At 41.5% G+C, this 16,135-nt stretch overlaps 1 protein-coding gene and 1 pseudogene across 13 annotated transcripts in view; one reads left to right on the plus strand and one right to left on the minus strand.

Moving 5' to 3' along the window:
• LAPTM4B (lysosomal protein transmembrane 4 beta) overlaps positions 1-16,135 on the plus strand; it is a 91,606-nt gene that overhangs the window by 37,343 nt on the left and 38,128 nt on the right. For all 13 annotated transcript variants that reach the window (XR_013351395.1, XR_013351396.1, XM_077846677.1 and 10 more), the window contains 2 exons: positions 11,968-12,041; positions 12,566-12,688. Coding sequence is in view for 11 of the 13 variants with exons in the window: in XM_077846677.1 (XP_077702803.1) it covers positions 11,968-12,041; positions 12,566-12,688 (197 nt within the window). In the remaining 2 variants the exon portion in view is untranslated. The remainder of the gene's footprint in view (positions 1-11,967; positions 12,042-12,565; positions 12,689-16,135) is intronic.
• LOC144283051 (26S proteasome regulatory subunit 4 pseudogene) lies at positions 8,290-9,664 on the minus strand (annotated as a pseudogene).

Consider the following 16,135-nt stretch of genomic DNA (forward strand, 5'->3'; position numbering starts at 1 on the left):
CCCCGAGTTCGTTTCCCAGAGTTAGGAGTCTTTATGTTCTGTCTCCCTTTCTGATATTTCCCACACATTTCTTCTCCCTTCCCTTATATTCCCTTTCACTATAATTTATATTCCCCAAGTGAATGAGAACATACAATGTTTGTCCTTCTCCGATTGACTTACTTCACTCAGCATAATACCCTCCAGTTCCATCCACGTTGAAGCAAATGGTGGGTATTTGTCATTTCTAATGGCTGAGGAATATTCCATTGTATACATAAACCACATCTTCTTTATCCATCATCTTTCGATGGACACCGAGGCTCCTTCCACAGTGTGGCTATTGTGGCCATTGCTGCTAGAAACATCGGGGTGCAGGTGTCCCGGCGTTTCATTGCATCTGTATCTTTGGGGTAAATCCCCAACAGTGCAATTGCTGGGTCGTAGGGCAGGTCTATTTTTAACTCTTTGAGGAACCTCCACACAGTTTTCCAGAGTGGCTGCGCCAGTTCACATTCCCACCAACAGTGCAGGAGGGTTCCCTTTTCTCCGCATCCTCTCCAACATTTGTGGTTTCCTGCCTTGTTAATTTGCCCCATTCTTACTGGTGTGAGGTGGGATCTCATTGTGGTTTTGATTTGTATTTCCCTGATGGCAAGTGATGCAGAGCATTTTCTCCTATGCATGTTGGCCATGTCTATGTCTTCCTCTGTGAGATTTCTGTTCATGTCTTTTGCCCATTTCATGATTGGATTGTCTGTTTCTTTGGTGTTGAGTTTAATAGTTCTTTATAGATCTTGGAAACTAGCCCTTTATCGGATACGTCATTTGCAAATATCTTCTGTAGGTTGTCTTTGAGTTTTGTTGACTGTATCCTTTGCTGTGCAAAAGCTTCTTATCTTGATGAAGTCCCAATAGTTCATTTTTGCTTTTGTTTCTTTTGCCTTCGTGGATGTATCTTGCAAGAAGTTACTGTGGCTGAGTTCAAAAAGGGTGTTGCCTGTGTTCTCCTCTAGGATTTGATCGAATCTTGTCTCACATTTAGATCTTTCTAAATGAAAGGTGAAAGAGAGTGGTCTAGTTTCATTCTTCTGCATGTGGATGTCCAATTTTCCCAGGACCATTTATTGAAGAGACTTTCTTTCTTCCAGTGGATAGTCTTTCCTCCTTTATCAAATATTAGTTGACCATAAAGTTCAGGGTCCACTTCTGGGTTCTCTATTCTGTTCCATTGATCTGTGTGTCTGTTTTTGTCCAGTACCACACTGTTTTGATGACCACAGCTTTGTAGTACAACCTCAACTCTGGCATTGTGATGCCCCCAGATATGGTTTTCTTTTTTAAAATCCCCCTGGGTATTCGGGGTCTTTTCTGATTTCACACAAATCTTAAAATAATTTGTTCCAACTCTCTGAAGAAAGTCCATGGTATTTTGATAGGGATTGCATTAAACGTGTAAATTGCCCTGGGTAACATTGACATTTTCACAATATTAATTCTGCCAATCCATGAGCATGGAATATTTTTCCATCTCTTTGTGTCTTCCTCAATTTCTTTCAGAAGTGTTCTATAGTTTTTAGGGTAGAGATCCTTTACCTCCTTGGTTAGGTTTATTCCTAGGTATCTTATGCTTTTGGGTGCAGTTGTAAATGGGATTGACTCCTTAATTTCTCTTTCTTCAGTCTCATTGTTAGTGTATAGAAATGCCATTGATTTCTGGGCATTGGTTTTGTATCCTGCCACGCTACCAAATTGCTGTATGAGTTCTAGCAATCTTGGGGTGGAGGCTTTTGGGTTTTCTATGTAGAGTATCATGTCATCGGCAAAGAGGGAGAGTTTGACTTCTTCTTTGCCAATTTGAATGCCTTTAATGTCTTTTTGTTGTCTGATTGCTGAGGCTAGGACTTCCAGTACTATGTTGAATAGCAGTGGTGAGAGTGGACATCCCTGTCTTGTTCCTGATCTTAGGGGAAAGGCTCCCAGTGCTTCCACATTGAGAATGATATTTGTTGTGGGCTTTTCGTAGATGGCTTTTAAGATGTTGAGGAATGTTCCCTCTATCCCTACACTCTGAAGAGTTTTGATCAGGAATGGATGCTGTATTTTGTCAAATGCTTTCTCTGTATCTAATGAGAGGATCATATGGTTCTTGGTTTTTCTCTTGCTGATATGATGAATCACATTGATTGTTTTACAAGTGTTGAACCAGCCTTGTGTCCCGGAGGTAAATCCTACTTGGTCATGGTGAATAATTTTCTTAATGTGCTGTTGGATCCTAGTGGCTAGTATCTTGTTGAGAATTTTTGCAACCATGTTCATCAGGGATATTGGTCTGTAATTCTCCTTTTTGGTGGAGTCTTTGGTTTTGGAATTAGGGTGATGCTGGCCTCATAGAACGAATTTGGAAGTACTCCATCTCTTTCTATCTTTCCAAACAGCTTTAGTAGGATAGGTATGGTTTCTTCTTTAAACGTTTGATAGAATTCCCCTGGGAAGCCATCTGGCCCTGGACTCTTGTGTCTTGGGAGGTTTTTGATGACTGCTTCAATTTCCTCCCTGGTTATTGGCCTGTTCAGGTTTTCTATTTCTACCGGTTCCAGTTTTGGTAGTTTGTGGCTTTCCAGAATGCATCCATTTCTTCTAGATTGCCTAATTTATTGGCATATAGCTGTTCATAATATGTTTTTAAAATCGTTTGTTTTTCCTTGGTGTTGGTAGTGATCTCTCCTTTCTCATTCATGATTTTATTAATTTGAGTCTTCTCTCTCTTCTTTTTAATAAGGCTGGCTAATGGTTTATCTATCTTATTAATTCTTTCAAAGAACCAACTCCTGGTTCTGTTGATCTGTTCCATAGTTCTTCTGGTCTCGATTTCCTTGAGTTCTGCTCGAATCTTAATTAACTCTCTTCTTCTGGGTGTTGGATCTATCTGCTGTTTTTTCTCTAGCTCCTTTATGTGTAAGGTTAGCTTTTGTATTTGAGTTCTTTCCAGTTTTTGAGTGGATGCTTGTATTGCGATGTATTTCCCCCTTAGGACTGCTTTTGCTGCATCCCACAGATTTTGAATGGTTGTATCTTCATTCTCACAAGTTTCCATGAATCTTTTTAATTCTTCTTTAATTTCCTGGTTGACCCTTTCATCTTTTAGCAGGATGGTCCTTCACCTCCACGTGTTTGAGGTCCTTCCACACTTCTTGTTGTGATTTAGTTCTAATTTCAAGGCATTATGGTCTGAGAATATGCAGGGGACAATCCCAATCCTTTGGTATCGGTTCAGACCCTATTTGTGACCCAGTATGTGGTCTATTCTGGAGAAAGTTCCATGTGCACTTGAGAAGAATGTGTATTCAGTTGAGTTTGGATGTAAAGTTCTGTAGATATCTGTGAAATCCATCTGGTCCAGTGTATCATTTAAAGCTTTCGTTTCTTTGGAGATGTTGTGCTTAGAAGACCTATCGAGTATACAAAGAGCTAGATTGAAGTCAACAAGTATAAATGTATTATTATCTAAGTATTTCTTCACTTTGGTTATTAATTGGTTTAAATATTTGGCAGCTCCCACATTCGGGGCATATATATTGAGGATTGTTAAGTCCTCTTGTTGGATAGATCCTTTAAATATGAGATAGTGTCCCTCTTTATCTCTCACTACAGTCTTCAGGGTAAATTTTAGTTTATCTGATATAAGGATGGCTACCCCTGCTTTCTTTGAGGACCATTTGAATGGTAAATGGTTCTCCAACCTTTTATTTTTAGGTTGTATGTGTCCTTCTGTCTAAAATGAGTCTCTTGTAGACAGCAAATAGATGGGTCCTGCTTTTTTATCCAGTCTGACGCCCTGAGCCTTTTGATGGGTTCATTAAGCCCGTTCACATTCTGAGTTACTATTGAGAGATATGAGTTTAGTGTCATCATGATATCTATTCAGTCCTTGTTTTTGTGGAATGTTCCACTGAACTTCTTCTTAAAGGGGAATTTTAAGAGTCCCCCTTAAAATTTCTTGCAGAGCTGGTTTGGAGGTCACATATTCTTTTAGTCCCTGCCTGTCTTGGAAGCTCTTTATCTCTCCTTCCATTTTGAATGAGAGCCTTGGTGGATAAAGTATTCTTGGTTGCATGTTCTTCTCATTTAGGACCCTGAATATATCCTGCCAGCCCTTTCTGGCCTGCCAGGTCTCTGTGGAGAGGTCTGCTGTTACCCTAATGCTCCTCCCCATAAAAGTCAGGGATTTCTTGTCTCTTGCTGCTTTAAGGATCTTCTCTTTATCTTTGGAATTTGCAAGCTTCTCTATTAAATGTCAAGGTGTTGAACGGTTTTTATTGATTTTAGGGGGGTTCTCTCTATTTCCTGGATCTGAATGCCTGTTTCCCTTCCCAGATTAGGAAAGTTTTCAGCTATGATTTGTTCAAATACATATTCTGGCCCTCTGTCCCTTTCGGCGCCCTCAGGAACCCCAATTAAAAGTAGGTTTTTCTTCCTCAGGCCGTCGTTTATTTCCCTTAATCTGTCTTCATGGTCTTTTAATTGTCTGTCTCTTTTTTCCTCAGTTTCCCTCTTTGCCATCAACTTGTCTTCTATGTCACTCACTCGTTCTTCCACCTCGTTAAGCCTCGTCGTTAGGACTTCTAGTTTGGATTGCATCTCATTCAATTCATTTTTAATTTCTGCCTGATTGGATCTAAATTCTGCAGTCATGAAGTCTCTTGAGTCCTTTGTGCTTTTTTCTAGAGCCACCAGTAGCTGTATAATAGTGCTTCTGAATTGGCTTTCTGACATTTAATTGTAATCCAGATTTTGTAACTCTGTGGGAGAGAGGACTGTTTCTGATTCTTTCTTTTGAGGTGAGCTTTTCCTTCTAGTCATTTTGTTCAGTGCAGAGTGGCCAAAAACAAGTTATACTGGGAAAAGGAGAAACAGAGGAGAGAAAGAAGGAAAGAAAAGAGAAAAAGGAAAAAGAAAAAAGGAAGAAAAAAAGCAAAAAAGAGAAGAAAAAGAAAGAAAGGGGGAAAAAAGCGTGGGGGAAGCAATCAGAAATAAAAAACAACAATAACAACAAGAACAACAACAACAAAAACCACGGGGGAGTATCTTCTGTTTCTGCGTACTTTAAGTCCCTTGACTTCCCCTGGAACTGGTCCATCCAGCTTGTCTTCTGGGGGAGGGGCCTGTTGTGCTGATTTTCAGGTGTTAGCACTTGGGGTAGCTGCTGTGCCCCCTGCCTGGTGCAGGGCTCAGTGGGGGTTGTTCACCCCGTGAGGCCGCAGGAGGAACCACCACAGTGGCGGCGGCAGCTCTGGAGCCCTGGAGTCAGCTCCCGCAGTCACCACGGAGCTCTCGGTCTGCAGGGCCTGGAGGCTCCGGGGCGGGGCCGCTGATCTGCTCAGCTCGGGGCAGGAGCGTCCTTGCTGTCCTGGGCCCTCCTGGCCTCTGCCTGTCCCGGGGGGAGGCCGGATCTTGGGCTGTGTCCTGGCGCCCTGTGCTGCGGGGCCTGCGCTGTGGGATTCCCGCTGCCCGAGCCCCTCCGAGCTGCTCCGGGTCCCGCCGTGCGCGCTGCAGCCCTTAGGGAGCTCGGCGCACTCTCCCAGGCGCAGGTGTCTTTAGTGTCCCAGGGAGCCCGAGGGCATCCCCGCCCTCCTGGGTCCTGCTCCAACTCCCTGCGAGCCCCTTTCCGCCCGGGAAGGTTGGTGCAGCTCCTGCTTCTCCAGGACGGGGCTCTCCTGTCCTGGGGACACTCGCCCCCTCCTCCGCCCGGCTCCTTGCGGGGCCCCTCACCCTTGGATGCCTTTTGTTTCTTTATTTCTTTTTCCCGTCTTCCTACCTTGATAGAAGCCCGAACTCTTCTCACTGTAGCGTTTCAGGTGTTCTCTCTTTAAATCTCAGGCCGAATTTGTAGATTTTCAGGATGATTTGAAGGTTATGTAGGTAATTTGGTGGAGACAGGTGACTTGGGGACCCTTCTCTTCCGCCGTCTTGCCCCTCCTCTCCATTAATAATAATTTCGAGTTTTTCATTTTTTATGGATTATCTCTATAGTGAATAGGCATAAAACAGTATTTACAGAATACCAAATAATGGTTCAAGTATCTGTGTACCCACCAGTCGTTTTAGGAAGTTGAATTTTTGGGGTGCCTATGTGGCTCAGTTGGTTAAGCATCTACCTTCAGCTCCGGTCATGATCCTGGGGTCCTGGGATCAAGCTCTGCATCTGGCTCCTTGCTCACCAGGAAGTCTGCTTCTCCTTCTCCCTCTCCCAATGCCCGCCCTGCTTGTGCTGTCTCCCTCTGTCAGATAAATAAATAAAAATCTTAAAAAAAAAAAAGAATCCTCATTTACCTGTGACATAATTAAAAGGAATGAAGTTTAGGGGCTCCTGGGAGACTCAATCAGTTAAGCGTCCAACTCTTGATCTCCGCTCAGGTCTTGATTTTTCATGGTCTTGAGTTCAAGCCCCACGTTAGGCTCTACACACCTACTGAAAAAATAAAATAAACAAAAAGAATGAATTTTAATCCCTCAGAGTAGCTTATGTTCACTGTGGTGTACTACACATTATTTCAGAGGAGTCAGCATGTGCTCTGGTTTGCTAGGAAAGAATTCATGTAAGCATGCTTTATCTTACCTGCTCTGTGTTTTCATTTGATTTACACTTTGATTCTACCTAAGTAGAATCAAGTTCACATGCTTGTCATATACTCAGTCTGGTCAGTATGGTTGGTGTAAGATTTGTACAAACAGAATTTTAAAAATTTTCTCATCTCAAATCAACTTTTTTTTAATGGTAAATAGTATATCATTGTGAATGGTAATAGGATATTTCATGACTTTTATTTGTGCCTTTTAAATTTCTCTTTGAGAAAGATGTACATTTAAACATTGTTTATGATTATGTGAGATTTAGTCCTGGAGTTTCTTTTTACTTCAGAATAGGATATGCAGGTAATATTAATTTTCATAGGTTATATTAATATTTAAAAATTTAAAATACAGCTTTGAGTTTGTCTGTCTACCTATCTGTCTCTTTTAAGACCTGTGAAGTAAAGAATATCCTATAAATGGCCTGGTTCCATTAAATTAATTTTTTTCTCATTATAAAATATGCTTGTACAGAATTTGGAAACTGTCTGATTTGACAAGAAAATAATAAACTTTTGCCTGAGATTACTATCAATTCTAATAGGTTTTGCACATAGCAAGTACCTACTGATCTCCAGTACTTTTTAGGGAGGCTGTGTGGTTTTCTCAGCACTTTGACCTGCATTACTGCATGTGATCTTCCTCCTTCCCAGTGGGGTAGCATACTGGCTCAGAGTATTGACTCTGGGTTAGACTTCTTGGGAAGAATATCCCATCTACCATTTACCAGGTGGACAGTCTTGGACGAGCTACCTGCCTTGTCTTAGTTATCTTTTTCTTATCTAAAATGGGGTTAGTCATAGTACTTAACTCTTAGGTTAAGGATTCATTCTAAGGTTGTCATAAGGATTAAATGAAGTAACACAGTACCCAGTTAATTGAGGAAAGAAAGCACTCATATAAATGGGGAAAATCAAAGCAGACAATGGGCATTCCACTGTGGTCATTGCTTTCTGTAGGAACAAAGAACCTGATAACCCTCATTGCTTCGTATGCAAATGATGGCATGAGAATGCATCCATGTGTACTTATATATGTGCCTCTGAGTAGACTTTCCTTTTGTGTCTAAAGAGCTAAGTCTCTTGGCCTTTGTTTTGCATGGAAAATGCATTCAAGTTTATTCTTCTCACTGATCCTGCAAGAATACTATGAGGCATAAGTGAACTTCTCTTGTAGGTACCTCTTTTCCTCACAAGAGGTAAAAGGTAAGTTAATTTAGCATTAATATAAACAACAGGAACACCTGGATGGCTGAGGGTGGAGCATCTGCCTTCGGCTCAGGTCATGGTCCCGGGTCCTGGGATTGAGTCCCACATTGGGCTCCTTGATTCTCCCTCTGCCTGTGTCTCTGCCTCTCTCTCTGTGTGTCTCATGAATAAATATAAAATTTTTAAAAATTATAAATAGCAACATATGTATTTATCCTGAAAGAAATCATGATATTTTTTATCACCCCCAAGTGATTTTTTTTTTTTTACTTTTTTGAGAAAATTTTTCTTTTTTTTTTTTTTTTTTTTTTAGAGAGGGAGCACGCTTTATTGGGGACAGAGCACTGCATGTGACCCACAGATGAAGGCAGCCCAAGGGGTGTCCTATACATCACATGCAAAAAGGTACATGGGAGGTTTTGCTAAGAAAGATCAACTGGAACATGGTTTCCTCCGGGGGCTTCCCATCTCATCCCTCGGAGGGGTCAGGACATGCCCAACCATCTCTTTGAAGGTAGCTCTGGTCTGCTAGAGATACAGTCCCTTGGGGGTGCCCTCTTGTTTTTTACAAAGAATATTTTCTTTAGATTTCTTGAGGTCTTCATTTGTTACTTTCATCCGACACTCTCTCAAGGCCATCAGACTAGCCTCTGTACAGATGGCCTTGATGTTGGCACCAGAGAGGTCATCCTTAGCCATGATCAAGTCGTCCAGGGTCACATCATCGGCCCGCGTCATCCTGCTTGTGTGGATCTGAAAGATACGCTTCTTAGTCTTTTCGTCAGGCAGGGGGAGCTCAATCTTCCTGTCAATGCGGCCTGGTCTGATAAGTGCTGGATCCAAGGTTTCTATCCGGTTTGTGGCCATAATGACCTTCACATCACCCATTGAATCAAATCCATCCAACTGGTTCAACAGTTCCAACATCGTTTGTTGAATTTCCCTCTCCCCACCGGAATTGGAGTTGTATCATTTTGTTCCAATGGGATCAATTTCATCAATAAATACGATGGATAGTACATGTTCTTTCGCAACTCGAAACAATTCCCGAACAAGTTTGGGCCTGTTGCCTAGGTACTTCTGAATAAGTTCAGAGCCAACCACTCTCAAGAAAGTGGCTGAGGTTTGGTTTGCTACTGCTTTGGCTAATAAAGTTTTACCTGTGTCAGGTGGACCTAGAGAATGACCCCCTTTGGGGGCTTTATACCCATCTCTTTATAATATTCAGGATGAGTGAGAGGAAGCTCCATGGATTCCTTAATTTCCTGGATTTGGTTGTCCAATCCCCCAATATCAGCATAGGTTTCCTGGGGGTCCTTGTCTACCTTCATGACTGTGACCAAGGGATCCGTGTCATCCATGAGCACCCCTATGACAGCATGCACCTTGTGGTTGAGCAGGACGGCACAGCCTGGTTCCAGCAGATCTTTGTCTACAAAGGAGAGAATGCTGATGTAGCGTTCTGAGCCCACAGATGTAGACACGATGGCATGATTGTCATCAATGATCTCTTCCAAGGTTCCTACTGACATTGGGGTCCCCCTCAGATCATCCACCTTAGATTTTTCCTCTTGCTTTTCTTCTAAAGCCTTCATTTGTTCCTGATTTCTAATGAATTCTTCCTCCATAAGAAGATAGTCTTTAATTATCTCTAACTTCAATAATTTTAACTGGCATTGAGTGTGAGGTGTCACCAGTGGGAGCTTGCTCGCAGCATCTGGTCCCTTTGTTTTCTTCTTTTTCCCCACTCTAGTTGGTACATGAGCTTCATATTTCTTTTTCTTGTCCTGTCATCCTTCTTGCCACCTCCAGGGCCATGACCACCACTCTGACCTTGACCCATCTTGCTTCGGCCACTCGAACCACCGTTGCCGGAAGTGCATCCCGAGAATCAAATTTTCACTTCTTTAATAAAAGTCATAGCATCATTATGAATTGATTGCTCTGAATCTGTAGATTAATCTTAGCAACCTTCATTTTTTTTTCTTAAGATGGCAAATGGTCTTTGTTGATATATCTGCATTTTATGTAAACCTCCTACTTAAAATGTCCTCATTCTCTAAAGCTGAGGATACAGAGGATGGTTCTAGAAGTGGAACCAGCCTGTCACTTTCGAAGTGACAGGCTGGTCAGTAGTCAAAGCTGAAGTTGGAGCAGCAGAGTCTTAGCAGAAAGAGCCAGAGATCTGAAATCCCCAGAGCAGTCATGGTTTAGCCTTGTGATGCAAATACTGTCTCAGAAAGTTACATAACCTCCAAGCCTAGTTTTGCAGTCTGCTCAGTGGGAACAACATCTGTCTCAGAGTTAGGAGCACTAAATGAAGTGTCTGTGAAGTGCCCCAGACGGTGTCAGCACTGTAGAGATACTTAACTCTGTGGAATTTTGTGCTCTCTTAGCTAGTGAGAACCTCCCACTAGAACCCCAATCACATGTACTAATCTGAATCTCTAAAGATATATTAGTAACATGACCTCTTGAATAATCGTTTATTTAGTCCCAACAGTGATAAAAGGCATTGCTTTAGATCAGCACTGTTGAATAGGAATAGAGTGCAAGCACATATGCAATCTAAAATTTCCTAGAAGCCACATTTAAAAAGGTAGTCAGGGGTAAAATTAACTTTAATAATTTATCTTACTTAGCTTAGTATATCCAATATATGTTAGCATGCAATCAGTATAAAAACTATTAATGAGCTGTTTTACATATTTTTGGTACTGAATTCTGGAGTAGATTTTAATGTTACAGCATATCTCAATTCAGATTGAGCACATTGCAAGTGCTCAGTGCCCACGTGTAGCTAGTGGCTGCTGTAGTGGGCATCTTGTATATGTTGTTGGGTTGTTGTAGTAAACACGATAGAGTTCTTTTCCTCAGAAAGCGTCCTCTAGCAGAGGGAGATAGCTAAAGCGCAACAGATATAAGTAAGATAGTAGTGATATGTGCTATAAAGAAAAATACGCCATTGACGTGGGAGGAATTGGAAGGGCTGTATTACCTAGAATACTCAGAGAAGAGCTATTGGAGATGTGGATGTTTGGGCTGAGGCCTGAATGATCGAAAAGGAGTTAGGGGCGCCTGGCTGGCTCACTCTTTTGAGCTTGGGCATTGGCCTTGGCTCCAGTCATGATTTCAAGGTCCTAGGATCAAGCCCCCCATCCAGCTCCCTGCTCAGCCACGCACCTCACCTTTCCACTCATGCGCATTCTCTCTTCCCTTCAAATAAATAGAATCAAAAAAAAACAAAAAACAAATAAATAGAATCTTTAAAAAAACAAATAAAAATGCTTACTTCTGTGAAAATGCGAGTGACGTTGTCTCCAGTCAGTGGGAACTGCAAATGCAAGGCCCTATGATGGGAAATTCTCCTTGTACTTAGCAAACCAAGTGGTATGACTGGGTTGTAGGAAGCCAGAAAAGTACAAGATGAGATTGGGGAGGTAGGCATGCTCTAGAAGAATTGCAGATGTAAAGGCTATGATAAGAAATTGAGGTTTTATTTTAAGTGAAATGGGAAGCCAGAGGAGGGTTTTAATAGGAGCACAAACAAAACACACATGAATTTGTAAAATACAAGTTAGACACTCACATTTTAAAAATATCTAATTTATTATATATCTAATTCAGTGGATTCAGAAGACCAAACTTTTTTTTAACATCTCAATATCTCTCTCCCATTTTCTTTAATATCTCTCTCCCATTTTCTTTCTTTTTTTTTTTAATATTTTATTTATTTATTCATGAGAGACACAGGGAAAGAGAGGCAGAGAGAGAAGCAGGCTCCATGCAGGGAGCCCGACGTGGGAGTTGATCCTGGGACTCCAGCATTAGGCCCTGGGCTGAAGGCAGATGCTTAACCGCTAAGCCACCCAGGCATCCCTCTCTTTCCCATTTTCAAAATAAACTTATATGCGAGTCAGTGTGTTATCTATAGATATTTATATGACTTAGGGAGAACTTCTTTTGGACATTTTATATCCATTAAGTATCATTTTCTCAAATTCCAAAAGTGCTCCCGGTGTTTTACTTAATCTAAAGTTCTTGCTTATAATTGGTTTCTAAACAAAATGCCTTTGAAGAGAGACGAAAATTGTTAGAACAGTGGATCTACTACTGATTTTCTTTTTCTTTCCTAACCTTTTGGCAGACATGTGCATTGCGATTGCAATTTCTCTTCTCATGATCCTAATATGTGCCATGGCCACTTATGGAGCATACAAGGTAAGTGGCTTTGAAAGAAGAGGCTGAGCCTTTTCCTTGGTCCTTTATACTTTATAAGAAAGAAGAAGTGATGATTCTCAGTTTCCTCTAAGAACCTTTGGGAGCTTAAATCTCTTATTAAGGAGTGCCTGGGTGGCTCAGTTGGTTAAGCATCTGCCTTCGGCTCAGGTTATGATCGAGCCCCCCATCTGGCTCCCTGCTCAGGGGCGGCCTGCTTCTCCCCTTCCTCTGCCTGCCACTCCCCCTGCTTGTGTTCTTTCTCCTTCTCTCTGTCAAATAAATAAATGAAATAATAAAAAAATAAGTCTCTTATTATGTGGAAAACCATTGCTATAGTCTCAGAAATGTTCACTGAGGCTGTTTAGTGACCCTCTGTGTGGCTTACCAATTGTCATCATGACCTGGCTTATTGAATTTCTTGTCCTCCAATTTCCTCCAGATTAAGAAAGGATTTGTCTGAATTGCAAAAAAATAATATTTTATGATATTGAACACATTAACACCATCTTTTCTCTCCTCTTTAGCAACGCGCAGCGTGGATCATCCCATTCTTCTGTTACCAGATCTTTGACTTCGCCCTCAACACCTTGGTTGCTGTCACTGTGCTTGTCTATCCAAACTCCATTCAGGAATATATTCGGCAGCTGGTATGTGGCCATTCTGATTACTGTTCCCTTCATGAGGGTAATAATCTACAAGTCAGGGATCTAGACTCAACATACACAAACACACATGAATTTGTGGGTTTTTCCACTTGGATCTGAGTTACTGATTAGAGATTTTTGAATATCAGTTTAAAGATAAGATTTTTTGGTTTCTTAGAATGCTTTGGGACAACATAACCTTCTGAGGTAGATAAGTCAAGAGCTGTGATGACTGTGTTAGACACACCTACATAAATTATAAGCTAGTTACTAATTTGTATTTTTGTAAAGCATAGTTTGCTCAATTATTAGCAGAGGGTAGTTTTTTGCCTCTGCCGTTTGTATGGAAAAAAATGGAACTGTACTATGCTATGGTTTCCAAACTTATTTCACCATAGAACCCCTTTCTTCCTCTTGCATCTTTTTGGGGCTAGTTTTCTGTTGAATGTTCTTTGTGACCATCTGAACAAATGTGGGTAACTGGATATTCAGAAGTTTGTAGAGCGTGTAATACTTCTGTTTCTTTACATTTTTCACCTTTGTTTTTAAAACTGTGAATGTGCCTTAAAATTTAATTTCTCCAGAATCTTAGAATGTTTGAAAGGGAGAGAATGTTCACTCTTTGGAGATTTGCATTGTTTGTGGGCTTGGGGGTGGGAGCAGGGTTTTTCTGGATGCAAACCCATGTGACAATGGGGACTAAGAAGTTCCATAGAAAAGGGAGAGATGGAGGCATGGAAGGAGGGAAGGAAATATAGCAGCAGAAGTTTGTGATTCTATGGCAGTCATGCCTAAATCACATATCTAGTACTCAGCAGACATAGCATGAGAGTAAGTTCAGTTGTCACTGTTATGGTTGTCATTCTTTTTTTTTCTTTTTAATAATAAATTTATTTTTTATTGGTGTTCAATTTACCAACATACAGAATAACACCCAGTGCTCATCCCGTCAAGTGCCCCCCTCAGTGCCCATCACCCAGTCACCCCCACCTCCCTCCCTCCTCCCCTTCCACCACCCCTAGTTCGTTTCCCAGAGTTAGGAGTCTTTATGTTCTGTCTCCCTTTCTGATATTTCCCACACATTTCTTCTCCCTTCCCCTATATTCCCTTTCACTATTATCTATATTCCCCAAATGAATGAGAACATACAATGTTTGTCTTTCTCCGATTGACTTACTTCACTCAGCATAATACCCTCCAGTTCCATCCATGTTGAAGCAAATGGTGGGTATTTGTCATTTCTAATGGCTGAGTAATATTCCATTGTATACATAAACCACATCTTCTTTATCCATTCATCTTTCGATGGACACCGAGGCTCCTTCCACAGTTTGGCTATTGGGGACGGATGAAAGATCTAAATGTGAGACAAGATTCCATCAAAATCCTAGAGGAGAACACAGGCAACACCCTTTTTGAACTCAGCCACAGTAACTTCTTGCAAGATACATCCACGAAGGCAAAAGAAACAAAAGCAAAAATGAACTATTGGGACTTCATCCAGATAAGAAGCTTTTGCACAGCAAAGGATACAGTCAACAAAACTAAGACAACCAACAGAATGGGAGAAGATATTTGCAAATGACGTATCAGATAAAGGGCTAGTTTCCAAGATCTGTAAAGAACTTATTAAACTCAACACCAAAGAAACAAACAATCCAATCATGAAATGGGCAAAAGACATGAAGAGAAATCTCACAGAGGAAGACGTAGACATGGCCAACACGCATATGAGAAAATGCTCTGCATCACTTGCCATCAGGGAAATACAAATCAAAACCACAATGAGATCCCACCTCACACCAGTGAGAATGGGGCAAATTAACAAGGCAGGAAACCACAAATGTTGGAGAGGATGCGGAGAAAAGGGAACCCTCTTACACTGTTGGTGGGAATGTGAACTGGTGCAGCCACTCTGGAAAACTGTGTGGAGGTTCCTCAAAGAGTTAAAAATAGACCTGCCCTACGACCCAGCAATTGCACTGTTGGGGATTTACCCCAAAGATTCAGATGCAATGAAACGCCGGGACACCTGCACCCCGATGTTTCTAGCAGCAATGTCCACAATAGCCACACTGTGGAAGGAGCCTCGGTGTCCATCGAAAGATGAATGGATAAAGAAGATGTGGTTTATGTATACAATGGTTGTCATTCTTAAGCTGTTAGTAACAGCTTCTCTTTGTTTTAGAAACAGGTCCATGTTTTGGTAGCCGATAGTGTCAAGAAAAGGCTGAGTGTATTTCCCATGAGCTGACTGTATATATATTTTCTCTTCTTGTATAGCTTGACTGTTTCTGCATGAGAGGGTTTCTGTGTGACAAGCAGTTTATAGAATTACCTCTGTCTTGGGCAGCCCCGGTGGCGCAGCGGTTTAGCACCACCTGCAGCCTGGGGTTTGATCCTAGGGACCCTGGATCGAGTCCCACATCGGGCTCCCTGCATGGAGCCTGCTTCTCCCTCTGCCTATGCCTCTGCCTGTCTCTCTCTCTCTCTCTGTGTGTGTGTGTGTTTCTTTGAATAAATAAATAAAATCTTAAAAAAAAAAAAAAGAATTACCTCTGTCTTTAAGGACTTGGGTTTTAATTCTGTAAGGTTGACCCAGTGCCAGGTTTCTAAAATCAACCTTGGAAGGGTGGAGGAAACATGACCTCGACATAGGCTATCAAGTGAGGGGTTGGGAAAGGGAAAGGGTCGTTAGGAGATGCTCAGACAAGCCATATGGCAGCCTTGCGACTACTTGAAGAGTGTGTTGTTTGCTCCATCCTGTTTAGTGCAGAGACTTATAAGAAGCGGAAAGCATGCAACATGCAGGCAAACATTTAGAATCCTCAGAATACCACTTTGACTTTGTTTAAACGTTTTGTACTTATTTGCTCTAGAGCCAACAGTGGCAAAATAATAATACTGGTGACGCTGACAGTAAGCATAATGTCAGTAAAAAAAAATCACCACCTTCTTTTATTTTTAATTACAAACCAAGTAATACAGGTGAATGTCTTCAGTATGTTCTACTTAAAAATCAGTCTGAGTCCAAGGCGTGGATTCCTAAAGCTCCACAGACAGTGAAGCCTCGCTGATGAGCTGACTTAACAGGAGTCTGGAGGGACTGTTATCTGGAAGGTGGGAGGAGAGCACCCACTTCATTCTAATGCCTGTTCTGTTCATGCAGAGTCTTGTGAAATGCAGTTAAAATAAGTTGTGTGTGTGTTTTATATGTATTGAGTGGACATGGAAACCATGTCCACGTTTCTGGGGGAAGAATTGTGAAGATCTTTGTGAAAGGAGTCACCTACTTCCACTTTAATCTTTTTTTTTTTTTAATCAGACAGAAACAGTATGATTTCATGTTGGTCTTATGAATAACACTAAGTTATTTTATTCTTACCTCTAAGATTAGCACTACAAACACCTTTCCAGTCTCTAAGGGTAGGGACAGGTTTCAGGAGCTGA

Source organism: Canis aureus, chromosome 14 (assembly GCF_053574225.1).
Source record: "Canis aureus isolate CA01 chromosome 14, VMU_Caureus_v.1.0, whole genome shotgun sequence".
In the NCBI taxonomy this organism is placed as follows: domain Eukaryota; kingdom Metazoa; phylum Chordata; class Mammalia; order Carnivora; family Canidae; genus Canis; species Canis aureus.